Source organism: Pipistrellus hanaki (genome assembly GCF_964339955.1).
Source record: "Pipistrellus hanaki genome assembly, chromosome: 8".
In the NCBI taxonomy this organism is placed as follows: domain Eukaryota; kingdom Metazoa; phylum Chordata; class Mammalia; order Chiroptera; family Vespertilionidae; genus Pipistrellus; species Pipistrellus hanaki.
The window spans coordinates 51252571-51275621 of record NC_140510.1 but is presented as its reverse complement, the minus strand read 5'-3'; the positions used below and the strand labels follow the sequence as shown (position 1 = coordinate 51275621).

Genomic DNA, 23051 nt, shown 5'->3' with positions numbered 1-23051 from the left:
AACTGCAGAGCCTGTAAGGACTTGAGCAAGAAAATGGTTACCATACATGATCCCCTCCCAAAAAGGGGAAACTTGTCCCAGTAAGGGGTATACCTGGCCCTTAAGAGGGCAAAGGACAGGGGGTTGGTCCAATTTTCACCGATTTTAAGACACATTTAGTTAAACCCCCTTCCTCCCGAGTCGCCCTACCTGTCCTAAGGCTATTGCCATACTCTGAGATACCTTAGCTTCCAAGGTGGGGCTGTTATCTGACAGTGGGGTATACCTCAACCTAATCTGAAGTGTCTATAAAAACTAGACCTTAATGCTGGTGGTTTAATCTCTGAAATCCACCTACCAATGCTCTCCTGGGGAGGTTCCCTGGGACCTGAATTCCCAGGGGGGATCCCCTTACCTTGCTTAGCATTTACCTGTGCACAGACAGTACTTCTAGCAACTTTGCCTCACAGAAGTTCAGAAGTTGGTGACACTTAACCTGGTGTCACCGGGCAACTCTGACCTAGAGCCTCTGGGACCAACAGTCTTGTCATCTGGAGGGTCCATCAACCATCTGGTCCTTCAGTGGCTTGCTTCTGTTCAGCCAATTCCTTCTGGCTGCAGTTGGTAACCCTCTTTCCTCTGTGGATGGCACAGTGTCTCCATCAAAGGGCCTGGATTAAGGCCAAAAGTTCTGGAACTGTGCCCAAATGGTGTGGTCCAAGGTGACTACCACTGCCCCTGCATATCAGGTCCCATCCTGAACGTAACTGCTCCCATCCGTGAACAGTACCTTGTCGTCTGTTATCTCTGTGCAGTCATGAATGGGTTCTCTCATCATCATCTGGAAGCAGGCCGGCAGGGTTGATGGCCAGTCTTATACCTCCTTCACCAGCAATGCTGTGGTGGCCACTGCCTGGGAGCACGCTGGCCACCCTGCTGCCACAGGGTCCAGTCTCTTAGACAGATAGGCAACAGGTCTCTTCCAGGGACCTAGAGTCTGAGTGAGAACCCCTTTGGCAATGCCTCTTACCTCACTCACGTAGAGGTGGAAGGGCTCCGCGTCGTCCGGCAAGGCTAGGGCAGCTGCTGAGATGAGAGCCTTCTTTAGCTCCTCAAAGATCCATTGTTCCACTTTGGACCAGTTCAACAGCTGCATTCCCCCAGTACGTGTTCCTTCCGAGGACCACAGTCCTTCTTGATGTCCAAGGAAAACAGGCAGTTTGTCCGGTGGCTTCCTGGTCCTATTGGCTCTCTCAAGACTAAATAGGGTGCCCCAATGCCCATCAGGAAACTAACAGGCTTGCCTCGCCTAGCTAACCTGCCAGGACATAATCTTTATAATTTTTATAAAAATCTTATCTTCCAAAAATACATAACCATGCCTCAAGTTTTAAAGAAAAGGCAAGGGAGGAGGGAGCAGGTCCAGTACCTGTTCCCAGGCTCCCAGCCTCTTGAAACTCAAAATGCCACATTTTTCCTACAGATACAGATCTATCAGCATTTCTAAGCCCCTCTACTCCCCCCACGCAGAACATCGGTGAAAATTGTCCAAGCAGTCTTGGGGGGTTAAATCATACAAATAATTGTTTTCACATTGTTTTAATACAATTCTAAATAAATTATAAACCTTTGTGATGAAGTCTACTCAAACCTATAAAGTAGATACACATGAGATACACATGATTGAAACTAAAAATGATTTCCAAAGTTTAAACAAAATACAAGATGCAGGTACAAGCTCAAATTCAACAACAATGGCATATGAGAAAAGCAAAACAAAACAAATCAAATATAAAAGTTTCATGTTACATTAAACATTACTTCAGAAAAACTGACTTAAAATAATTGTTTTAAGTGTAAGCATTACATACTTTTTCATCTGACAAATGAGAATAAATCAATCCTTGAGATCTTTGATCATTATTGCTTATTCTTAATACATACAATACAGTTTAGCCTGCCATATTCTAGGCATCTAGTTACTGCAATTAACTTTTTCTAATTCAATTTATACTTTGAGCTTTTAAAGCTGGCAAGTCAAATATATTTGGCATTTTTTTTAGATTAATAACATTACATTTCTAATACATCCTGCTTATTTAGGGTAAAGTTTCAGCAACAAATCTAATCATACAGTTTTTTCAGATCTCAAAATTTTTTTTTTTTTTTCCTGAAGTTCAAACAAAGCACTAATAATCTCTTTGTAGGAGAGCTAATAGTCTTGCGCTCTCCGGCCTCCCCTAGACCTCTCCACACCAGAGGCAGTTTACTAGGATTTAAGACAATGTCAGAAAATCATAGGTCAATCACAATTCATACTTAAGTAGCTATATGACTCTGCTTAGTTGATACCAATGACAAGGAAGAGGAACCATTGTGGGCTTCTTCACCACCAATCACCTGCCACTCCCTGCTGCTGGAGCAGCATTCAAATGCAAATGAACACATTCTTTACCTGAAGCCTCTCAGCCATCATCCTCTAGATTCTGCCTCAAGGCTGGGAATTTCAAAAGCTGCTTACAATGACTTGGGAAACTAGTTTTAATTTATCTCCCGGTTATCTTCACCATTTTTAAACCTCATTCTGGCTCATTCTGTACACAGAAAAGTTTTAAGCACAGCCCAAAACTATGCGCACTCATTTTGAACTGGCCTTTTCACTTTACTGAGCACAGAGATTCACCCTTGAGCTCTTCTCCAGTACCCGATGTCGCCAGGGACCAGATGCCTCCATGCCGGCCCAGGCCACCAGAGCCCAGGCCCCCGGAGCGAGGCTGCTGCCACTGCAGCCCCAGCCACGCTACTCAGGCGGCCCCCAGAGAGAAAGCGCGGGTTGCCCCAGCGGCTTCCCGGCTCCACTTCCCCTTCTCCGGGCAGCCAGCAAATTAACCCAGGTGCCTGCTCCCCGAGCCAGGCCACCACTGCCCAGCCGCGCTCCACCGCGCAGACTGAGCCCCGCGGGAGCACCCCCTCCGACCCAACGCCGCCAGGGGGCCCCGCACCGCCACGCCGGCCACACTTCACCGGCTCCATCCTGGGGCGCCATGTCGCCCACAGATACCAAACTCAGACCTGGGAAAGGCTCACTTTCCACAGGTGAGGCAACGGCTCACGCCGCTCACCTCGTCCTGGAGAGGATTCATTCCTCTCCCCATGAGGGTCCCTCTAGGGCCCTCCAGGGAGGTCAGAACGTCTTCTGATCCTCCTGCCCGTAGCCTTCATGGTGCGTCCACCAGGCGTCTTCGGGCACCAATTCCATGAGGGGTTTTACGTCCCTCCAGAGCGCTCACACACCTACCGCGGCCAGTCAGACTCTCCGGATTGGGGTCCCTCATGGTCCTGGGTGGGGATCCCGGACGAGTTCCCCCATATGTTATGCCCAGACTTCGTGATCCCCCAAGGACCACCAGGGAGCCAAGTCCGATGCAATAAACAAAAGAGCCTTCACCATGCTAGCATGGGCCCTTCCCACCAACGCCGGCAGCATGGCGGAAGAGAGCGAATTTCTCCCAGTCCAGGGGTTTTGAGGGCTAGGGATAACTCCGCCCTGCGGGGTGGAGTCGGGAGCTCATCCTTGCCCCGCCCTGCTCTCTCACTTTGACTCCAGTGAGTTCACCTTTAGAGAATATTTTTAATGATTTCCAGTTTTGTTCTCAAATACCTACTGTAATCAGCTCTTGAAAGAAAACAAAGCCCATTGGTGGCTTTTTAAATGGCTTAAAAAAAAAAGATTTTATGTGAATGGAGAGCAAATTTTAAAATCCCTTTGGATTTCATCTCTCAGAGTTAGATATACATAAACACTTTTGTTTACTGAATATCATCTCACTACAAAATTTTCCAACTTGTCCAAAGTGTTATGGTCTCGTCCATCTCCCTCCAAGTACATGCCCCAGGCAAAGCAGAAAAAGCCTGTTTCTCCCAGCTGGCCATCGCTCACTCGGGATAAACAGTGGCAGAGCACGTTGCTGCCCTAGGCAAGCTCCACCTGAGAGGACAGGCTGGCATTGCATAAAAATAAGCAAGGTAGGGTGGATGCCTATTTGGCAGGTAGAGATTTTTAAAAGAAGGGAAAAAAAATGATACTATTTCTAATGTAACTCAATTGAAAAGCTTGACACAGCTGAGCATCTATCGTAAGAAAACCTCCATTGCATTATTTGAACATCTGCTCTCTGGTATAGGAGGGGAGCAGGTGCTCTATCTGGTAGCATCATTGATGAGATAAGAGTTCTTTTGATGTGTCCCGCTGTGCACAGATCTGATGTGTATAAACCATGTTAATTATATGTCACGATGTTGTCATGGAAATTTTCTGAGGACATTGGTACCAAATAGTTTAATGAGAGCCATGTTATACAAGGTTTCTGGGGAGCCATAACTTCTCAGCATATGAATAATCTCCTCTGATAAGTTAAACACTTGGGTAGAAATGGCAATGCTACCATTGTGGTTAAACAGATTTAATGCCTTAAGAGAAATCAGGCATGTAAGCCTATCCATAGGCTGGATCCTCTGAGTCACCTCTCTGTAGGCTCTCAATGGTCATCTGTAGATGACAGGGAAGAGACTGAGTCACAGAGTTTTAGGGATTGATGGCTGAAGCTCACTGTATTGCCATTATCCTAATTCCTTCTTATCTTGTTTATTTCACACTAGAGGCCCCAGGGTATAAAATTCATACACAGGTAGAGTCCCAGGCCTGGCAGGCAATCAGGGCTGATCGGAGCCTTTCAACTGCTGGCTGGGGCCTTCCTTCATTCCACGCCGCCCCTGGTGGTCAGCACATGTCATAGCTAGCGATCAAACTCCCTGTCTCCTGGTCAAACTCCCAAGGGGACAATTTGTATGTTAGGCTTTTATATAGATAGATTACATGCTATACCTTTGCACTTTTGTCAGTGATTGAAGTGAGTCTCTTGCCTGTGTCTACTCCTGTGTCCAATCAGAGGATCACTAGGCCCAAAAGAAACTTGAGAACCTGACTAGTTCTCAACATTTAGCTACTAAGGTTTTTACGTAAGATTATCTAAATTAGCTACTATTACTTCCAGGTTTTTATCAGTTATATAAATTATCTCTTTTTTCTAAAATACTTCATTGATTTTTACAGAGAGGAAGGGGAAGTGCTAGAGAGTTAGAAACATTGATGAGATGAAAGAGAAACATCCATAAGCTGCCTTCTGCACACCCCCTACTGGGGATGTGCCTACAACCAAGGTATATGCCCTTGACTGAAATCAAACCTGGGACCCTTCAGTCTGCATCTGCTCTATCCACTGAGCCAAACCAATTAGGGCTAAATTATCTTTTAAATAACCAAATCTCTCCCACTGCAAATTTTAAAACGTTGTATGTATTTTTTCAGCTTAGTCCAAAAAAAAAGTAACAATAAAGAAACAAATAAAGAATAATGTAACTTTTTCTATGAATCTGCAATGTTAATGGGGTTTGCATATTTTCTTCAAAATATGTTTCTATATATGTGCACAAACATTCACATAGCTATAGAACAGGCTTCTTGTACATATATGACATCTATTGTATATCCAGTTCTACATAGTTCCCCTCACTTGTCATAGAGAATATTTTCTCATGTCATTAAATATATTTTATAATATTTCATAATATCGACAAACCCATTCCTATTTTGTTGAGCATTTAGCATGTTTCTGATGCAATTGAGCATTAGTATATAATGAAAACCTTCACTTCTACAACAATTTTAACTCTTTTTATTCTTTTTTTTTCTGGGTCCATTTGGATGTCAGATTAAGAACTCATATAACTCCCTAAATATTCACTCTATTCAAGTAAGTGGCAGCCTGGTTAATGGTAATTATCTTTCATCTATAGAGCACTGCACTCATAGAAAATTGAAAATCTGATTAGGCTACAATTTTTCCTCAGTTGAACATAATTTTACCAGAAATGATAATAGTTAATGCCTTAGGGAATCTTAAGAAAAAACTAAGTACTAAGTATTAAGTATTAAAAATGAATGATACTACAGAGTTTTGCATATATTTTAAACACTAATTATGAGGATTCTTGAATTAATATATAAGATGTGCTGCTAGAAGTTAATATTTAGCATGATAATGAAATCTGAGATAATAGTATAGTTCAAAATAAAGTGATTTACTCTTAAGTACTTCCATTCTCCCCTAAAAGGAAAAAAAAAAATTTAAATCTCCTCTAAAGGGAAAAAAAGAGAGAAAGAAACACAGGATCATTTTCTTTTTTGAAACAATTTTTCTTTTACTTAAAAGTGATTTATATTTTCAATTCCAAGAAAAGAAAGAAATACTTTACATTCTCTGGAAATTGCTACTGTCTCAATTCACTGGTTTTTATAAGGAGGAAGCTTGGACGGAGCACTGGGTTGGAAGATTTATAACCTTGGGCAATTTGCTTGTTTCCTTTTAGTTTCAGTCTCTTCATTTGGACAATAATTGTGATGAGAATTGAATATACAGCACCTCAAAGAGTGCCTGACACATAACTGACTCATGCTTATTAAATGTTAATGCTTTTAAATGATAATGACATATTACTTTAAGCAGTAGGTTTCTAAAATATTTTTTTCCTTGAATGGAAGTCAATGATTAAACCTGTGCTAGAAGGTAAATGGTTGCCATTTTACCATAAAGTTATAAACATATAGACAATTGAAAGATGATTAATAATACACAAAAAAAGACAATTAAAAAGTTAAAACTCAAAATGTTAGCAATTCTGATGTCTTCAGAAGTACCTTAATCTCTTTATGCATAGTTAATTGATCCAAAATAGTTAAAACAATCACTTAAATTTATAGTAAACTAAATTAATACTAAAGACAGAATAAAATATATCTTGTTATTTTTATTTCTCAGTTCTTTCAACCACCAAGTAAAGAGAAAAGAGGAGAAAAAAAATCAAAACTAAAATGATACATTATCTCAAAGTTAATGGAAGGGAAAGCTTTTTATCAAAAACTGTGCTCTTCAGTGGTTTTAATATTAACAAACAAAAATTGAAAACAAATGAGCCATATATACATCTTAAAAACTAGAAAAATGTATCAAAAATAATTAAAAGAAGTCGGGAAGCAGAGGTTAATAAAGGTAAAATAGCATTAGTAGAGTAGAAAACACAAGAAACAAATAAAGCAGTTTGCCAAAAACCAACAGCAAGTTCTTTGGGTGTGGGTGGAATCTACTTCAATGACAAGTGCATGACCAACTTGACTAAGGAAACTTTTTAAAAAGTACCAGTATAGCACATCTGAGTTCTAAATAACCTTCCGAAAATAGCTCCTCCTCCTGTTATTCACACTTCTCAGAGAAGAGTAAGTGGTGATCAGCCCCCCAACCTTTTTTTGAAGTTAACCTCTGCTTAATATCAAACATCTGATAAAGAGGCTGTATAAATTTGCTAGTGTTGCCATAACAAAGTACCACAAATGGGGTGGCTTCCCAGGAATTTATTGTCTGACAGTTCCGGAGGCTAGATATGCAAAATCAAGGTGTTGGCAGGGTTGGTTCTTCTGAAGAGAGGACATGTTCCAGGCCTTTCTTCTTAATTTGCAGATGGCCAACTTGCCCTGGTGTCTCCTCATGTTGTCTTCCCTCTGTACCTTATCTGTGTTCAATGTCTTTGTTTTCAAAAACATCAGTCATATTGGATTAGGGCCTGCCTATAATGACCTCGTTTTAACTAGATCACCTCTGTAAAGACTCTATCTCCATATAAGGTCATTTTCTGAGATACCAAACTTCAACATATGAATTTAGGGGAACACAATTCAAACCGTAACAGATGCTTTCTCTCTTTGATGAATCAGTCATTTGCTTTCATGAGGTTTACCTTAATAAAACTTTGAAAGAAACCACACCCTAGTACTTTTATAAAAGTTTTTAAACTTTACATACTTTTTAGAGGTGGGATGGACCGTAGAATTTTACTCTATTACTGAGAAAACAGACTCTGTGATATTGGATGACTTTCCAGTCAGTCATTTATATCTTGGCCTTCTATTATTACCTCTTCCAAATTCTTCACACCACTAGAGGAGCACGCAGGGGATGCAGTCAGTGCTGGGCTGGTGCTGGAATTGCAGACTTGTAGATGTGATGCTTCTGCGTACTTGTTCTTCCCCGCATCATGTCTTCTTATCAAGCACCGCTTGCCTTGGGCCTGGTCAGATGTACATCCACTATTGCCTTCGGCGTCTCACCTATGTTTTCACAAAACTACACTGGAAAGTTTATGCAGTTTGGTGTTTTGATTTTTAAAACTTCCTGTGGAAATAAGCTGTCTCAGAATTATCTGTGTATTAGTTTTATGTCATTTAGACTGTACTAAAGATTTATTGTGATTGATTTGAAATCAAAGGTAGTTTTTCGGATAAGACTTCTCCAGTGGTGCTATTTTTATTAAAATGCTATTTACTTGAAGGTGAAATGGTCAGTGGTTCTCAAACTGAAGATATTGATTCAATAGTTCCCCGGTAGTCCCAGGCACCTACCTTTGAAATAGACATCCCAGCGATTCTTTACAGTTTTCACACCACACGTGGAACAAAAACACCCTGCTTTAAATCAATACATTGACCATCAATTTTTAAATAGCTGTCACTAGGAATGATTGTGTTATTTCTCAATAACATTGTAGCTTGTCGAATCTAAGATTTTTTTGTTATTGTAAGTCACATTATGAATCACTAAGAAAGAAAAAAATATCCTCAATAAACAATGACACAGACCTGTGAATTATTCACATCAGCAACACATCATTTTGAAATTCCTATTCAGAAGGATTTAGCAATTTCTTCTGCCTTCAGTTGCATTACTGGGCCTGTGATAGACAAAGCTTTTACATGTACCGCAGCTTCTTCTAGTTATGGTTACATTCTTTTATCCTATAACACAACAGAATGCTGCCTTCCAAGAAAACCTGACATTGCCGTCATCCCTCCAATAAGGAACATCTGCTTCACGTACAACAGCTACATACCCCACACCTTTTTATATGCCTTTTATGAGTCAAATGTGTATTAAAGTATTAAAGAAAATATATTGGAGAGAGTAATTACATTCTTTAAAGATGATTTTATGATAACATAAATTAAAAAATAAAATTTTCTTTGTGAATTTGGTAGAAAATATTACTTGGAATTTTAACGAAACAGCATGATCAAAACTCAGAATTTACATTTCCAACCCCAGTGAAATAACCTACTTTTCCATAATTTAGTTTGGCTCTGTATGCTGAGGAGGCAGAGTCTACTGACAGTCACTGTGTTGTTTGTTAGTTTCAACAGCGGTACACAGTGAGGGGGTGGAGCTGGTCCAGTCCTCCAGCCGGCTTAGGAGACAAGGAAGAGTTTGTGAAGGCTCCCACTCTTTCCGTAATAAAACGTGTGACAGGTTAAAGTACTTCTCTGCTCTTGATACCTTTGTGATACAGAAATTGCAGACCGACTGAATTGACTATTGCTCAGAAACATGCTTCTAGGTAAGTAACACAACTTACAAATAGCAGGTTTGTGCTGAAGTGTTTGAAAATATTTGCGGAGGTAAACTTGGCTTTGTCTGAAATGTCCCAGGTTTGTACAGATTTTACACAGTGCTGGGCAATGCCATAATTAGTATTATTTTAAGTGATGAATTTGGGCCACTTGGAATGATCTCTGAAATGTGTGTGTAAAGAGGCAGTCATGATTAGAGCAATTATATGTTTTTTTCCTTCGACAAGAATGAACTAACATTTTGGGATTTAATCAGTAGTTGTTATAGACAACAGAAGTTTTCATGATATAAACGTTAGCATGACTTCTGGTTTAAAAATATGTTTGACTTCCATATGTTGTTAAAATTTTATGCTATGTTCTCTAGAAAAGCTCATTCTATATTATAATTTTATTAATATTTAAAGTATATGGAAACACCCAGATTGCCAGTTTTAAACTAGTTTCCAATAATAGAACACTGAAATGGTAAAGTATCAGTATGATGCATATTTTTAGTAATACTACAAAGTATATCTTATAGGAGATATTTTAAAATATATCATTTGCATTAGTCTTTATAGAAATCTGGCAAAACCTTTCAAAGAAGATATGATATAGGAAGCTTTCTCACTTCATAGAGGAGTATATTTAAATAAGAATTTCATTGGAAGCTACATAAACACTTTTAAAATGTTTTATTGATAAAATGCTTCTTTTACTCTTAAGTTAATATTGTGACACACTGGCTGAGTTTTATGTCATTGGTTATTTACTTGAAAAACAAACATTTGCCTAATAGAATATATCAGTAAGTGCATGATGAGTTGAGGAATTTTCCAGTTAATAACAGCTAAACAAGCTAAACAAACATCTGAAATCTCCAGGAAATTAAGTGAAAACACCTTTTATTGCAGTGGTTATACTTTGACCAGTTGTACACATTATTTCCCCCTTGAGATCAATTTTAATCTTTATTTTTGAGCTATTCATAAAATCACTACTTAGGGATGTTTGGTAACCCATTTGGTGCATAGTAAACATAACTATGTTAGTAGTTTAAGAGAAAAATTACGTTTTTACTTGTTTGTGTGTTTAAATAGTTTAAATAATAGATCAATTTGCACAGAGAATTCCCATAATTGATTATACATTTTTTGGGTCACTTTTTGCTCTAATTTCAACCTTATTTACTATTCCACTTGGTAGCAGTATACTGTTATGAATAAAATACTGGTTTAGAAATTAGAAGACCCAAGTTTAGGTTTTAGATCCCCAACACTACTTCTAACCAATGGATTAATCCTGCTATAAAATTATTTTTTAGAGTTTTAATTTATTTTTGCTGTTTCACTTCTGCCCCTTAGTTTTTATTATCTTGTCATGTTGGAGGTACTATATATATATGTGTATAAAATACACTGGAAATTTCAAACAAGGGCCATCCTTTCACTTGGGAGCTCCCTTCAGGTCATAAGGCTCATTGCCATTGGTGGGGAATGGGTGATGTAGACAATTTGGGGCAGGGGTCTCGGCCTCTGGAAAGTGTGCTTGTGTTCAGTAGCCACCATTTGTTTATTATTTACCAAGATCCTGATACACATGCATGTGTTTCACAACCTTCAAAGTCATAAAATTCTGACAAATACCCATCTTAAAGGCATTTACTTAAAAAAATATATATCCTTCAATGGGAAAATCTACACAGTAACTTCTCACAGACAAAATGTCAATATGCTACATATCATATTTATTAGTTCTACCTTTCTATCCAAAGATTTCTTCATTTAATTGGAAATTAAGAATTTGCAAGACTTGAGTCTAAGATAATTTCTCTGTGGCTGAGGTGGCAAAGCGTTGTGACAGGAGTTTGCATTTCTCTTACTCTAGTTCTGAGAGGTTTTAAGAAAATCACCCACCCTTTCTGTACTGATTTCCTCTATGAATGAAGATTCAAGTATTTACCTCATAAGATTGCTGTCAGGGTTAAATAGGGAATACTTATAAACGTCAGCTGGTACGTGAGCATTTAAGTTGGTGATCAACAAATGGTAAACAATTTTTACTATTATTAAATTATCAACTGATTTGTTTGGATTCATCATTCTTTCCAGGATTGCTGAAATTATATGAGTTTTATGAAATAAGTGTTCCAATAAGATGAGTGAATTATTTTCCTCTGTGAATTTGAAGTCAACCAGAGCTAACTCTAAATTATAGTTGTGAGCTATAATTACTTCAATGGTTAAGACCATTTTGGCCTCTGGGAATGAAAAGTTATATTTTACAGAGCATGTGAAAGAAGTATTTGTGAATTCATCTCTGTCTTCTATTCATACCTGGGTTAAAATGAGCCATGGTGTCTAGCAGTTTCTTTGGAATATTACATAAACTTACTTGTTCTTGGCCACGTAGCAGTTGGGAGTATACAAACAGGACTGAAAGGAACCAAACAGTAAATTCTTCACAGGCAGGAAACCTAATATTTACACATTAATCAGTAGGGTGATGGTCCCTAAGGTGGCTCACAACTAAGATTTCTTATTCATCATGAATGGGAGCTAGCATCTTAAAGGACTTACCTCATGTCAACATGTTCAACAAGACTAGACTGAAGCACAATTGTGACAGGATTTCAGCTGCAGAGGCTCTCTGTTCTTCCCCTTCCCTCTGCTCCAGTAGGAAGTGCCCTCACATTCTCCTTCTTGCCCCCATCAAACTAGCTTTCCAGTCTCTATTCACACTAAGATAGAAATACCTTATAGTGGTTCATCAACATTTCCCATGTATTTACATTTTAACATCCTGAAAAACTTAAAGCTAAATATCCAAAGCCCTAATCCCATGCAATCTTAAGTAATAGCCAATGAGTTGAGAGGTTCGGGAGTAACAATGGGATCATGTATACTCATTGTTCTCCAATGGGCAAAAATTCATTCCAGGAGGCAAATAGTATATATATTAACTCTCTTTTTTATGTATAGAGCACAGATACTCAAATCATATATAAGCAGATATGGTATATCTATTGTATTAAACTTTAACCTGGGGATGGGGGGTGATTTAGAAAAAAAAAATGTCAAGAAGTCCCCTTAGGGATACCATAATACAGAGAGAGAGAGAGAGAGAGAGAGAGAGAGAGAGAGAGAGAGAGAGAGAGAGAGAGAGAGAGAGAGAGAGAGAGAGAGAGAGAGAGAGAGAGAAACTGCTCTAGATTAGGGACTCAAGAAACGTGTAGAGTGAAAATGTTGCTGAATTGTTTCTAAATGTTTTCAGTATGAAGCAACTTATGTCTGACTTAATACTTATATTTGAAACCAGTATTTATGTCCTAATAAGTCAAATATGGTCTTTTGTTGTACTTTTTTACTCTTTTAATTATAAGAGGAAATTAGGAGAAGAAACTTGAGAACAAGATGTACTTGGATTTGAATTATCTCTCTCTCTCTCTTATTTGTTCTCTGACCCTTGGCAAATGGTTTATTTTCTTTAAGCTTCAGTTTCCTTGTGTTCAGTTTACTCAGGGATCATAATGTTCACATTGTGAGATTTCAGTATCATAAGAATCAATTCAAATAATATACATAAAACCTCCTGCACATTGCCAAGTATGTGATACATATATGCCAATTAGTAACTAATTCTATGTGTTGTGCCTTTTGTGTCAGTTACTGTTTTTTAAAGTTATTATAGAAAAAGATTTTTAAATTTGAGAGATAAAAGTATTATCCTATATAATAAAAGCCTAATATGCTAAGTGTCTGGTCATCCCTTCAACCAATCAAAGTGTAATGTGCCAATGAAATGCTAAGGCTGCTCAACCACTTGCTATGATTTGCACTGACCACCAAGGTGCAGATAGTTTACTGCTTGACAAGTCACTATGATGTGCACTGACCACCAGGGGGCAGATGCTCCAACCTGTAGGTTAGCTTACTGCTGGGATCCAGCTGATCAGACTGAGCAAGATGGGCTGGACACACCCTAGAGTCCTCCTGCAGTCCCTCCCTGGCTGGCCAAACTCCCGAGTTTCTCCCTGGCCCCAATTGTGCACCAGTGGGGTCCCTCAATCTGGCATGTGCCTTTTCATAATCTAGGATTCCTCGGGAGATGTCAGAGAGCCAGTTTTGGCCTGATCATCTAGGCCAGGCCAAGGGACCCCACTGGTACATGAATTCATGCACCAGGCCTCTAGTTGTCCATAAAATATTCATCTCTGGGATGAATATTAATAATATCTTTATTAAAAATAAAAATAAAAACACTTCAGGATATCCTTTAAACCAGTAACACCCCAATTGACATAAATCCAAAACAAGTAAAATCTAAATTTTGTATTTGTTTGTTCTTTTTTTGCTTAGAGGCAATCCTCTGCTAAATTAGACTTATTTATTTATTTGTTTAATAAATCTTTATTGTTCAGATTATTAACAGTTGTTCTTCTTTTTTCCCCCATACCTCCCTTCCACCCAGTTCCCACCCCACCTTCTGCCCTTACCTCCCCCACTCTGTGCTCATCCGTAGGTGTACGATTTTTGTCCAATCTATTCCTGCACCTCCCACATCCCTTTCCCTCTGAGAATTGTCAGTCCACTCCCTTTATATACCCCTGATTCTATTATATTCACCAGTTCATTCTGTTCCTCAGGTTTTTTTATTCACTTGATTTTTAGATTTTTTTTTATTCACTTGATATTTAGATAGATATATATTTGTTGTTCATAATTTTTATCTTTACCTTTTTCTTATTCCTTCTCTTCTTAAAGAATACCTTTCAGCATTTCATATAATACTGGTTTGGCGGTGATGAACTCCTTTAGCTTTTTCTTATCTGTGAAGCTCTTTATCTGACCTTCAATTCTGAATGATAGATTTGCTGGGTAGAGTAATCTTGGTTTTAGGTTCTTGCTATTCATCACTTTGAATATTTCTTGCCACTTCTGACTGGCCTGCATAGTTTCTATTGAGAAATCAGCTGACAGCAGTATGGGCGCTCCCTGGTAAGTAACTAACTGTTTTTCTCTTGCTGCTTTTAATATTCTCTCTTTGTCTTTTGCTCTTGGCATTTTAATTATGATGTGTCTTGGTGTGGTCCTATTTGGATTCCTTTTGTTTGGGGTTCTGTGTGCTTCCTGGACTTATAAGTCTATTTCTTTCACCAAGTAGGGGAAGTTTTTGGTCATTATGAATTCAAATAGGTTTTCAGTATCTTGCTCTCTCTCTTCTTCTGGCACCCCCATAATTCTGATGTTGGTACGCTTGTAGTTGTTCCAAAAGCTCCTTATGCTATCTTCATATTTTTGGATTCTTTTTACTTTTTGCTTTCTCGGTGGAGTGTTGTGTTTGTTTGTTTGTTTTGTTTTGTTTGTTTGTTTTTTGCTTCTTTATATTTTAAATCTTTGACTTGATTCTTACGATCCTCTAGTCTACTGTCAGATCTCTGTATAATATTTTTTTTTTATTTCAGGCAGTGTATGCTTAATATCTAGTTGGTCCTTTTTCATATGCTCAAGGGTCTTGCTAGATTTATCGGCCTTTTCTAAAAAATTATTGGAAAACCTTATAATCGTAGTTTTGAACTCTATATCCAGTTGTTTGCTTTCCTCCATTTATTTCATTTGTACTCTGTTTCTTTGTCTTCACATTTTGGCTATTTCCCTGAGTTGATAGAGTGGCTTTGTGTGCTAGATATCCTATAGAGCCCAGTGGCTCAGCCTCCCCAGTTACCTGAGGTAGACCTTCTTGCAGCACCCCTTTGTGGCCTGTTTGCACAGTCTTATTGTAGTTGTCTTAATTGTTATTGGTATCACTGGGAGGAATTAACTTCCAGGCCAATTGGCTGTGTGGATTAGCTGTGTCTACACTGGGAGAACTTCTGTGCTGGAGACACCCTTATCAGACAAAACTTGCAAAAGCCTCTGTGGTGAGCTTGGATAGGGCAGAGTCTCAGGGTGGAGCAGATTGGTTTCCCATCATCCCTGTCCTAATAGGCCCTGTGTCTCAGTGTCCCGTGGTAATCCCTGCAAGCACCTCTGAGAGAAAGCTGTCCTCCAGTTCTGCCTGCTTCCAGACAGTCCAATTTCTCCCTGAATGAGTCTGGGTCCCCAGAGTTTCTTCCGGAACTGGAGCTCAGTACAGTCAGGAGATTTTATCTCCATCTTTATTGAGAAAGCCAGCCACACACTCAGTTACCTGCCCTCTCCACACGTGTCTCAGTACATCTGCCTTCCACAGTTCCTCTGAATCTCAATGTGCTTTTCTCTTTCCTGAAAGTCAAGTTTCATCCCATATGAGTCTGGGTCCCCAGAGTCTGGCCCGGAACTGGAGTTCAGTACAGTCAGGAGCTTTTGTCTCCCTCCTGCTTGAGAAAGCCAGCCCAGCCATGCACTCAGTTGCTAGTCTTCTCCACACATGTCTCAGTACCTCTGCCTCCTACAGCTCCTCTGAGTCTCAGTATGCATTTCTATTTCCTTCTAGTTGTAGAATTTCCATTCAGCCAGCCTTCCTGTGGTTCTAGATGGTGTTCATTTTGTCTTGTAGTTGTAGTTTTGAAATTGCTGTGCGAGGCAGCAGTTTAAGTGTCTACCTATGCCACCATCTTGGTTTCTCTAAATTAGAATTTTGACATGTCTAGACACTAATGTAATATATTAAATGTTAAATGTAAGAGGATTAATTTTCTGTCCATTTTGTTAAAATATGTTTTTCTTCAAATATGTTTTACTTTGGACTTAGCTATAGTCATTGTTTGATTTTCCCTAGTATCATGAGAATGCAATATCATTTGAAATTTATATCTGTTTGTGACATCACTTTTGCCTAGAATGTTAAGATAATATTTGCTTTCAGATATTCACCAACTTGTATGGAATCGTAGGCTAGAGAAATTAATTAAAGGAAATAATGGCAAACAGCCAGTATTTCAAACATGCATGTGGAATTGGGTAAATTTTAGTATTGGGTAAAATTTATTATATAACACTGTGGAAGATTTTGTTTCCTTGAAAGGAGCATTGACAATTAATATTCCCTCTCTCTCTCTCTCTCTCTCTCTCTCTCTCTCTCTCTCTCTCTTTCTCTTCTTCCCTCCCTCTATTCCCCCTCCCTCTCCTTCTTCCTCTCCCCCAGCTGATGGTTCTGAGTTTGTGATATACTATTAAAACTCTAACCTTCCAGCCTCATTCCCAGATTATTTTGCTTTCTTTATAAGATTAAAAATAACCTCTACAGATGAAAATTCTATGAGGATGGAGGATGCTTTCACTATATGAATTGCAATGTGGCAAAATAGAGTAAATGAGCAACTCTGAAATGTGCAATATATTCTCCCTGCCTTTTCAGCTTATCTTCTTTTTTGGTAATTTATCTCATCAACAATATGCCTACTTTTCTGTAATATAAAAATCCTTTAATAATGAATAATCATAATGTAGTGTTCTCTATTCCAGAGTCCAGCTTTGTAATTCTTGGCTTTGACAACAGAAAATAAAAGTTTGAGGAGCAGAGTTGAGGAACACATTGATCCAAAGGAAATAGACCACAATTAGTGGAGCTCAGAAAGCACCAATGAGACAATTATTTAAGATTCTTCCTAGCTTTTCAGGGAGCTGAGAGAACAGAATTTCACAAGGTATACAAACATCACATTTCAAAAGAATATGAGAAATCAAAGAGCCTCATTTGGAATAAAATATATTGGCTCAGATTTTGTTTTCACATGCTCTAAAAATCATACTCCAAGAGGATTTTGGAAGAAGTTTTGTCTTTAAAAAACCATTAAGCTGCAAAGTTGGATTAAGAATACACACTTGCTAAATGACACTCTGAAAGTTCTGGTGCACAATAGGTATTTTCTGTTTCACATAGAATTGTCTCATGTCAATTACTGCATTACAGTGGAAAAATCAGTTTTCAGAATAGTAGGAGACATGTGTTTCAGCCGAATTGCTGAGATTTATAAGATAGCCCCTTTGAGGACTGACAAGTGAAGTAATTCCCCCAAGCTTAAAATCTAATAGGTTAGGATAATCTTTACCTACCCTGTTTCCCCGAAAATAAGACAGTGTCTTATATTAATTTTTTTCTCCCAAAGTTGCTCTAGGTCTTATTTTCAGGGGATGTCTTATCTTTCCATGCGCTAGGTCTTATTTTCGGAGGATGTCTTATTTTGGGGGAAACACAGTAGTTTGAACCACAGCATCATGATGAATTAATATGGTATTTTTCATAATCCTTGTTTATTTCATTTATGATATCCAAAGTGATTTAACAAGATGTCTCATCAGGGAAAATTAGAATAAGAACCCAATCCAGCCTATTTCAATAGTTGAACATTGACCTATGAACCAGGAGGCCATGGTTCAATTCCTGGTCAGGGCACATGCCAAGGTTGCAGGCTCAATCTCCAGTGTGGGGAGTGCAGAAGGCAGCCAATCAATGACTCTCTCTCATCATTGATGTTTCTCTCTCTTTCTGTCCTCTCTTCCTCTCTGAAATCAATACACACACACACACACACACACACACACACACACACACATGAACTCACACACAATCCAGTTCTTCTTTCCATTCATTATGTATGCTTTCCTCTCTTCCAGTCTTCCAGGTAGGGTTGACAAGACCCCTTGCCCAGGTGTAGGCTCCTGCCAACCTGTGCAGGAAGGTCATGTAACACCCTATTCCACCTTTTAATAATTTTTGCATTTCTAGGTTGCCAAATACAAGTTCTGTAGACTACTAGAAAATTTAGAAAATTAGTGGAGCCAGATCCATAACATTTCTCCGTTGAAACTTTGCCTCTTCTCACTCACATGCATTTCACTGTTTCTGTAGAAATCTTTTAAAAATAATTTAGTGAAGCATTGCCAATTATTTTTCATCCCTTTAGAAAGATTAAAGTGGCTTTGGCAGAGGTGGGAAAAGCACTGGCCAGTTTGGACTTGTTCACTAGCTCAGGTATTCCTGAAATGAGAGAGTGCTTGTAATTGCTGGTCATGTTCATAGTATCTTTGTCTTATATCCTCTTGAGCCTGACAGAGTACTTTCATATGATTGGAGGAAATAGAGGTAGTTTAGTAAGTGGCTTCTGCCTAACATATTGGCTCTAAATCTATACAAAGTAAGAAGGAACTGAGTTTATTCTATGGTATATCAATAAAAAAGTTCTAATTGAACTAAGAAAGCACAATCAGCTGGAATTTTCAAAGAGAATTTAATAAAGGACCTGTTTTCAGAGGGTGTGGTAAGGTTTAGGGGAATCAATACTAGATGTCAAACTTCCTATTGACCAACCATAGGCTCCCTCATTCCTGAAGAAGGGGAGATAATGGAGGTTAAGTTTGGTAAGAGCTGAACTTGGAAACTGATAGGGAAACTGGTCAATAGGAGCTGTTATCACTGAAAGATGCCACTGTCAGATTGCAGGCAAAGAGGGAGACTGAAAAAAATACTCCAAATTCTCTTTTCTTCCCACATAGAACAGGAAAATAGTAGAGAAAGGATTTGGGAAATTAGCTCACCCTGCATATATGGTTAACTGAACTCATTTCCAAACATCTTCCCCACCCAGTATTTAATTTGAACAATAATTGATGGAAGTGTTCCTTTAGAGCTTTGTATTCCTTTGCATTTTCTTTATTATTCTAGACATCTATTGGCTTTTAAAATGTTATTTTAAGTCAGGATCCTAATGAAAATTTTAATTGTTGTAATGCGCAGTGGTAGTGCACATTGTCTAGTGAGATACTGAGATGTTTGCTCTTAAAATAAATGGTCCCAACTTGTCATACTTTTTCATTTTTAACCATGCATTTTTATGGTCTACTCGTGTTCTATGACATCAACTGGCATGTGTACAGCTGTTCGCGTCTATAGCAGCTATGGTTCTTACTTCTGAATTCAACTATTTTCATTATTCTATGCAGAATAGGCTAGAAAAGGCTGTCGTCATTCACTAAACACATTTTTTATTGAGCATCTGTTATGCTCAATAAAGACCCTGAGGATATCAAGGCGAGCAAAGCAGAAAGGCCTTTCAGCCTTGGGAAGCTTCTGACTAAGTGTTTTTTCTAAACTACATCTGTCTTTGAGACCTCAGAGACTGTCTTAAGAATCCTTAATCTTCTGATGCTTTTGGGGGAATAGGGAGATATATATGGTGCTTTGCTGAATTCTGAACTGTTGAGGTTACCAAATAAATACATGCTGTATTTGTTACTGTGTTTAGTATCATTCATGCATTCAAAAAATTATTTCTAAGCATCTACTATATGCTATTCAATAGTATATGTAGCAGTTGAGAAATTAATAAATATCTTAGTGTCCGGGCTTAGTTGGGAAGTAGATATGCAAATAACTACAATGGCAGGATGTCAAGAGCTATGGGACTAGCAAACAATTCCACTGTTTTGGATGAGAGTGATTAGGAGAGTTGTGGCAATAACCATAATGCCCAATTTTCTGGCTGCTCAGGCAAGCGATTTAAAGCCTCCCTGTTAGTAATATGTGCTTTTATTTAATAGGAGTCCCGTAAGCAGTCACTTGTAAAAACAGCGTTTCCCAGAATCCATTGGCACAAACTGTTCAACTCTTTGGAGCACACATGAAACAGCTCCAAGCACACTGTTAACACTGTTTGGGGATAAACCCCATGACTGAATTAGGGGGCTCAGTAGAAACTATGGTTTTATACATCATTGAACATGTACATTATACTAATTTGTACTTTGGAAAAAATACACATTGAAACTGTTAGAATAATGAAACCACATAATTATGAAAAAAAGCCCTAATAGTGGTTGACGTTATTTATATATTTTTAGCAGTTGTAACTCTGGACTCTATAGCTTTTCAGAAGGTCATAACCCTGGTCATCTTTGCAAATCCACACCTTACAATGCTTTATCTGGGTAAGCGTTAGCTCATCCTCTCACACGTTGATAAAGGAAGCTCAACAAGCCTATTTTTAATCTGAGACGAGAACATTTCCCCAGCAGTACAGTTTGGGCATGCCCAATGAATCTCTACTTATTTTTCTAAATAATGACACTTCTATGGAATATATTTTTCATTTTTTCCTGAATCTTTCTTTCTTTTTTTTTTTTTTTAGAAGAGTTGTTCCTGATAAAGAAAAGGGAAGCTATAGTAATACTATTCCATGAGGAAGGCAATATTTTTTAGGTTTAATAACATATTGACAGTGATGGAGTTCAGACCACAGCACCTACCTTACCACTAGCCCACACACGTGGCACCTACCGTGCTGAGGGTTTAGCGCCCTGACCCTGGAGACCTCTACAGAACAATAGCAGCATTCTCCTTTATCAACTTATAGATCACATTTGGAGTTCTCATAAAACATTCTTAGTCTCGGGGACTGTCTTACTGGGATTTTGTTTCTGCATTTATTTATTTATAGTGAAAGAGGCTTGAATGATTTATGTGCTCTATAATGTAATGTGTCCATGAGGCTGAAAGAGTATAAGCTTATTTTTATACTATACATTAGCTTACATTTTTAAATAATAAACTTGGTGTACTTTTCTTTTATCCTTCAAACACATTTTTAGGTGAAATACCTCTAGATATATAACAGCATATATAAATATCAATTTTAGATACAATAAATATCTTATTTTCCCTGTGTTTCCAGACTTTTGGCGCACTGTTAGTATATTTGTTAGCTTCTTTTCCAGATTAACCATTAAATGCATTACTTTATTTTAGAGATCCTTCCCTGAAAATACATATTGAACATATTATTTTTAAGTTTAACTTAAATACTGTTTAAAAATAAGCTTATCCTATGAATATCAAATATTGTACATTTCAAACTAGTATAATGTTATATGTCAATTATATATCAAAAATAATAATGATAATAATAATGTTTATTTCATGTTAGTTACCTAAATTTGCAGACAACCTGTGTAATTTGACTCTTTTGCCAGATTTTCCTCCAATGGTAAAATGTCTTGGGAGAAAACATGCATTCTGAAAAAATTAAAGTCAGATTTATTTCAACAAGTCTATGTGTCTCTTCTATATTATGCATTTGATTGTTGTATGTCTGTATTTTCATCCTTGAGTAATACTAATGGCAAAGGTGAAGCAACAGGCATTGTTTCCAAATGTTTGCCTTTTTTATTCTGAAGATAACTATTATGCTGCTCTTCGGCCTTAATCACTTCTCCCCTATATGAGGGTATGACTGTATCAATTGTCTAGGAGACTTAATGCCCCTTAGCTATCTAGTAAGCTAGAGAATGGTTTAGATATCATTCCATCAAGTCTGTGCTGTGACTAATTGATTCAAAGACAATTTGTAAAGTTATATAGATAACCACAAAAAATTTTTGTGTTTTGGTTTCTCACCTCCCTACCTTATCAATTTGCTTTTCTTCTACTTATGATAAAGGCAATGAGTTATCCACTGTGTATGGAATAAATGTGAGTTACTGATATCGCCAAATGACTGAAAAAGATGCAGTGCCACTTTCAAAATGACAACTTGTTACAGGATTCCTTTTACCAAGAACCTCCACAACCTACACACCAACCTCAAGCATGAGAGTCTCCTGTTATCTTTTCAGGGTTTGGCAATATCTATTACTTTCATTTATTTTCCAATGTTACTTATCTTGAAAATATAGTCACCTCTCATATATGCCCATTTTTTTTTTGATTGCCTCTGAATATATAAACTCTATTTGTTAAACCAAAATTTCCAGTAGGCCAGTGTTCTAAATATGAGGCTTTGGTATAATGGAGCTACATGTGAGTCAAAATGTATTTCCTTTTCATACTTCAAATGTGCTTTCTTCTTTAAAAGCATATTACATACACACAATCCTTAGAAGTGAAATCTCTCACTCTGCTTCTTTAGTCTTCTAGAATCTTCATAGCGAGGCACTCTGTTGAGTGTAGTCTGTTTTCTCTGGGGAATGTTTTAGACTATAGAAGTTCACAGCTATTTAGTGTTCTGTTCTCAGATAGATAAAATGAGATATGGGATGTTCGTGCTGCTGGATTCCAGGATGAGTTATGTCGGCCTGACCTGGAGGGCAGGCAGTCCTTTCCTGTCTAAAAGTCAAAGCTGTGACATATCACACTGATACCCGGGGAGAAAAAAAAATTGTATAAAAATTTAATCCCTAAAAGTTTTCTGTAACCAGGATCCCAGTTACCACTTTGCTTATGCTTACATACTAAATAGTATGTTAAATAGTATATTCATTTCTGTAGCAGCTCTTTGAAATCTTCTCCACAAAGGAAGACATTCTTGGCCATTCTTAACAAACTCAGTACCACATGCCTAGTAACCTAATGGTAATCTGTTTATCTGTGACATTTAAACAAGAAGCATATTTTTTGTAATATACTTTCAGATTGTGATTTTAATTTAAAATATTGGAGTATTTTCTATTACACCTAATCCAGTGCCAGATTCAGAGGCTCAAAGATCTTTAAATATATATATATATATATATATATATATATATATATATATATATATATATATATTTGATTTTTTACGGAGAGGAAAGGAGAGGGATAGAGAATTAGAAACAATGATTCA

General features: G+C 37.8%; 1 protein-coding gene across 6 annotated transcripts in view; it reads left to right on the top strand.

Moving 5' to 3' along the window:
* ZNF385B (zinc finger protein 385B) overlaps positions 1 to 23051 on the top strand; it is a 342481-nt gene that overhangs the window by 158598 nt on the left and 160832 nt on the right. The window contains exon 1 of one of the 6 annotated variants that reach the window (XM_084892610.1): positions 9362 to 9480. The exons of the other annotated variants lie outside the window; for them this stretch is intronic. Coding sequence (XP_084748736.1) covers positions 9471 to 9480 — 10 coding nt within the window. The 5' untranslated portion in view covers positions 9362 to 9470. Of the gene's footprint in view, positions 1 to 9361; positions 9481 to 23051 lie in introns of those variants that run through there. 6 annotated transcript variants of the gene reach the window in all.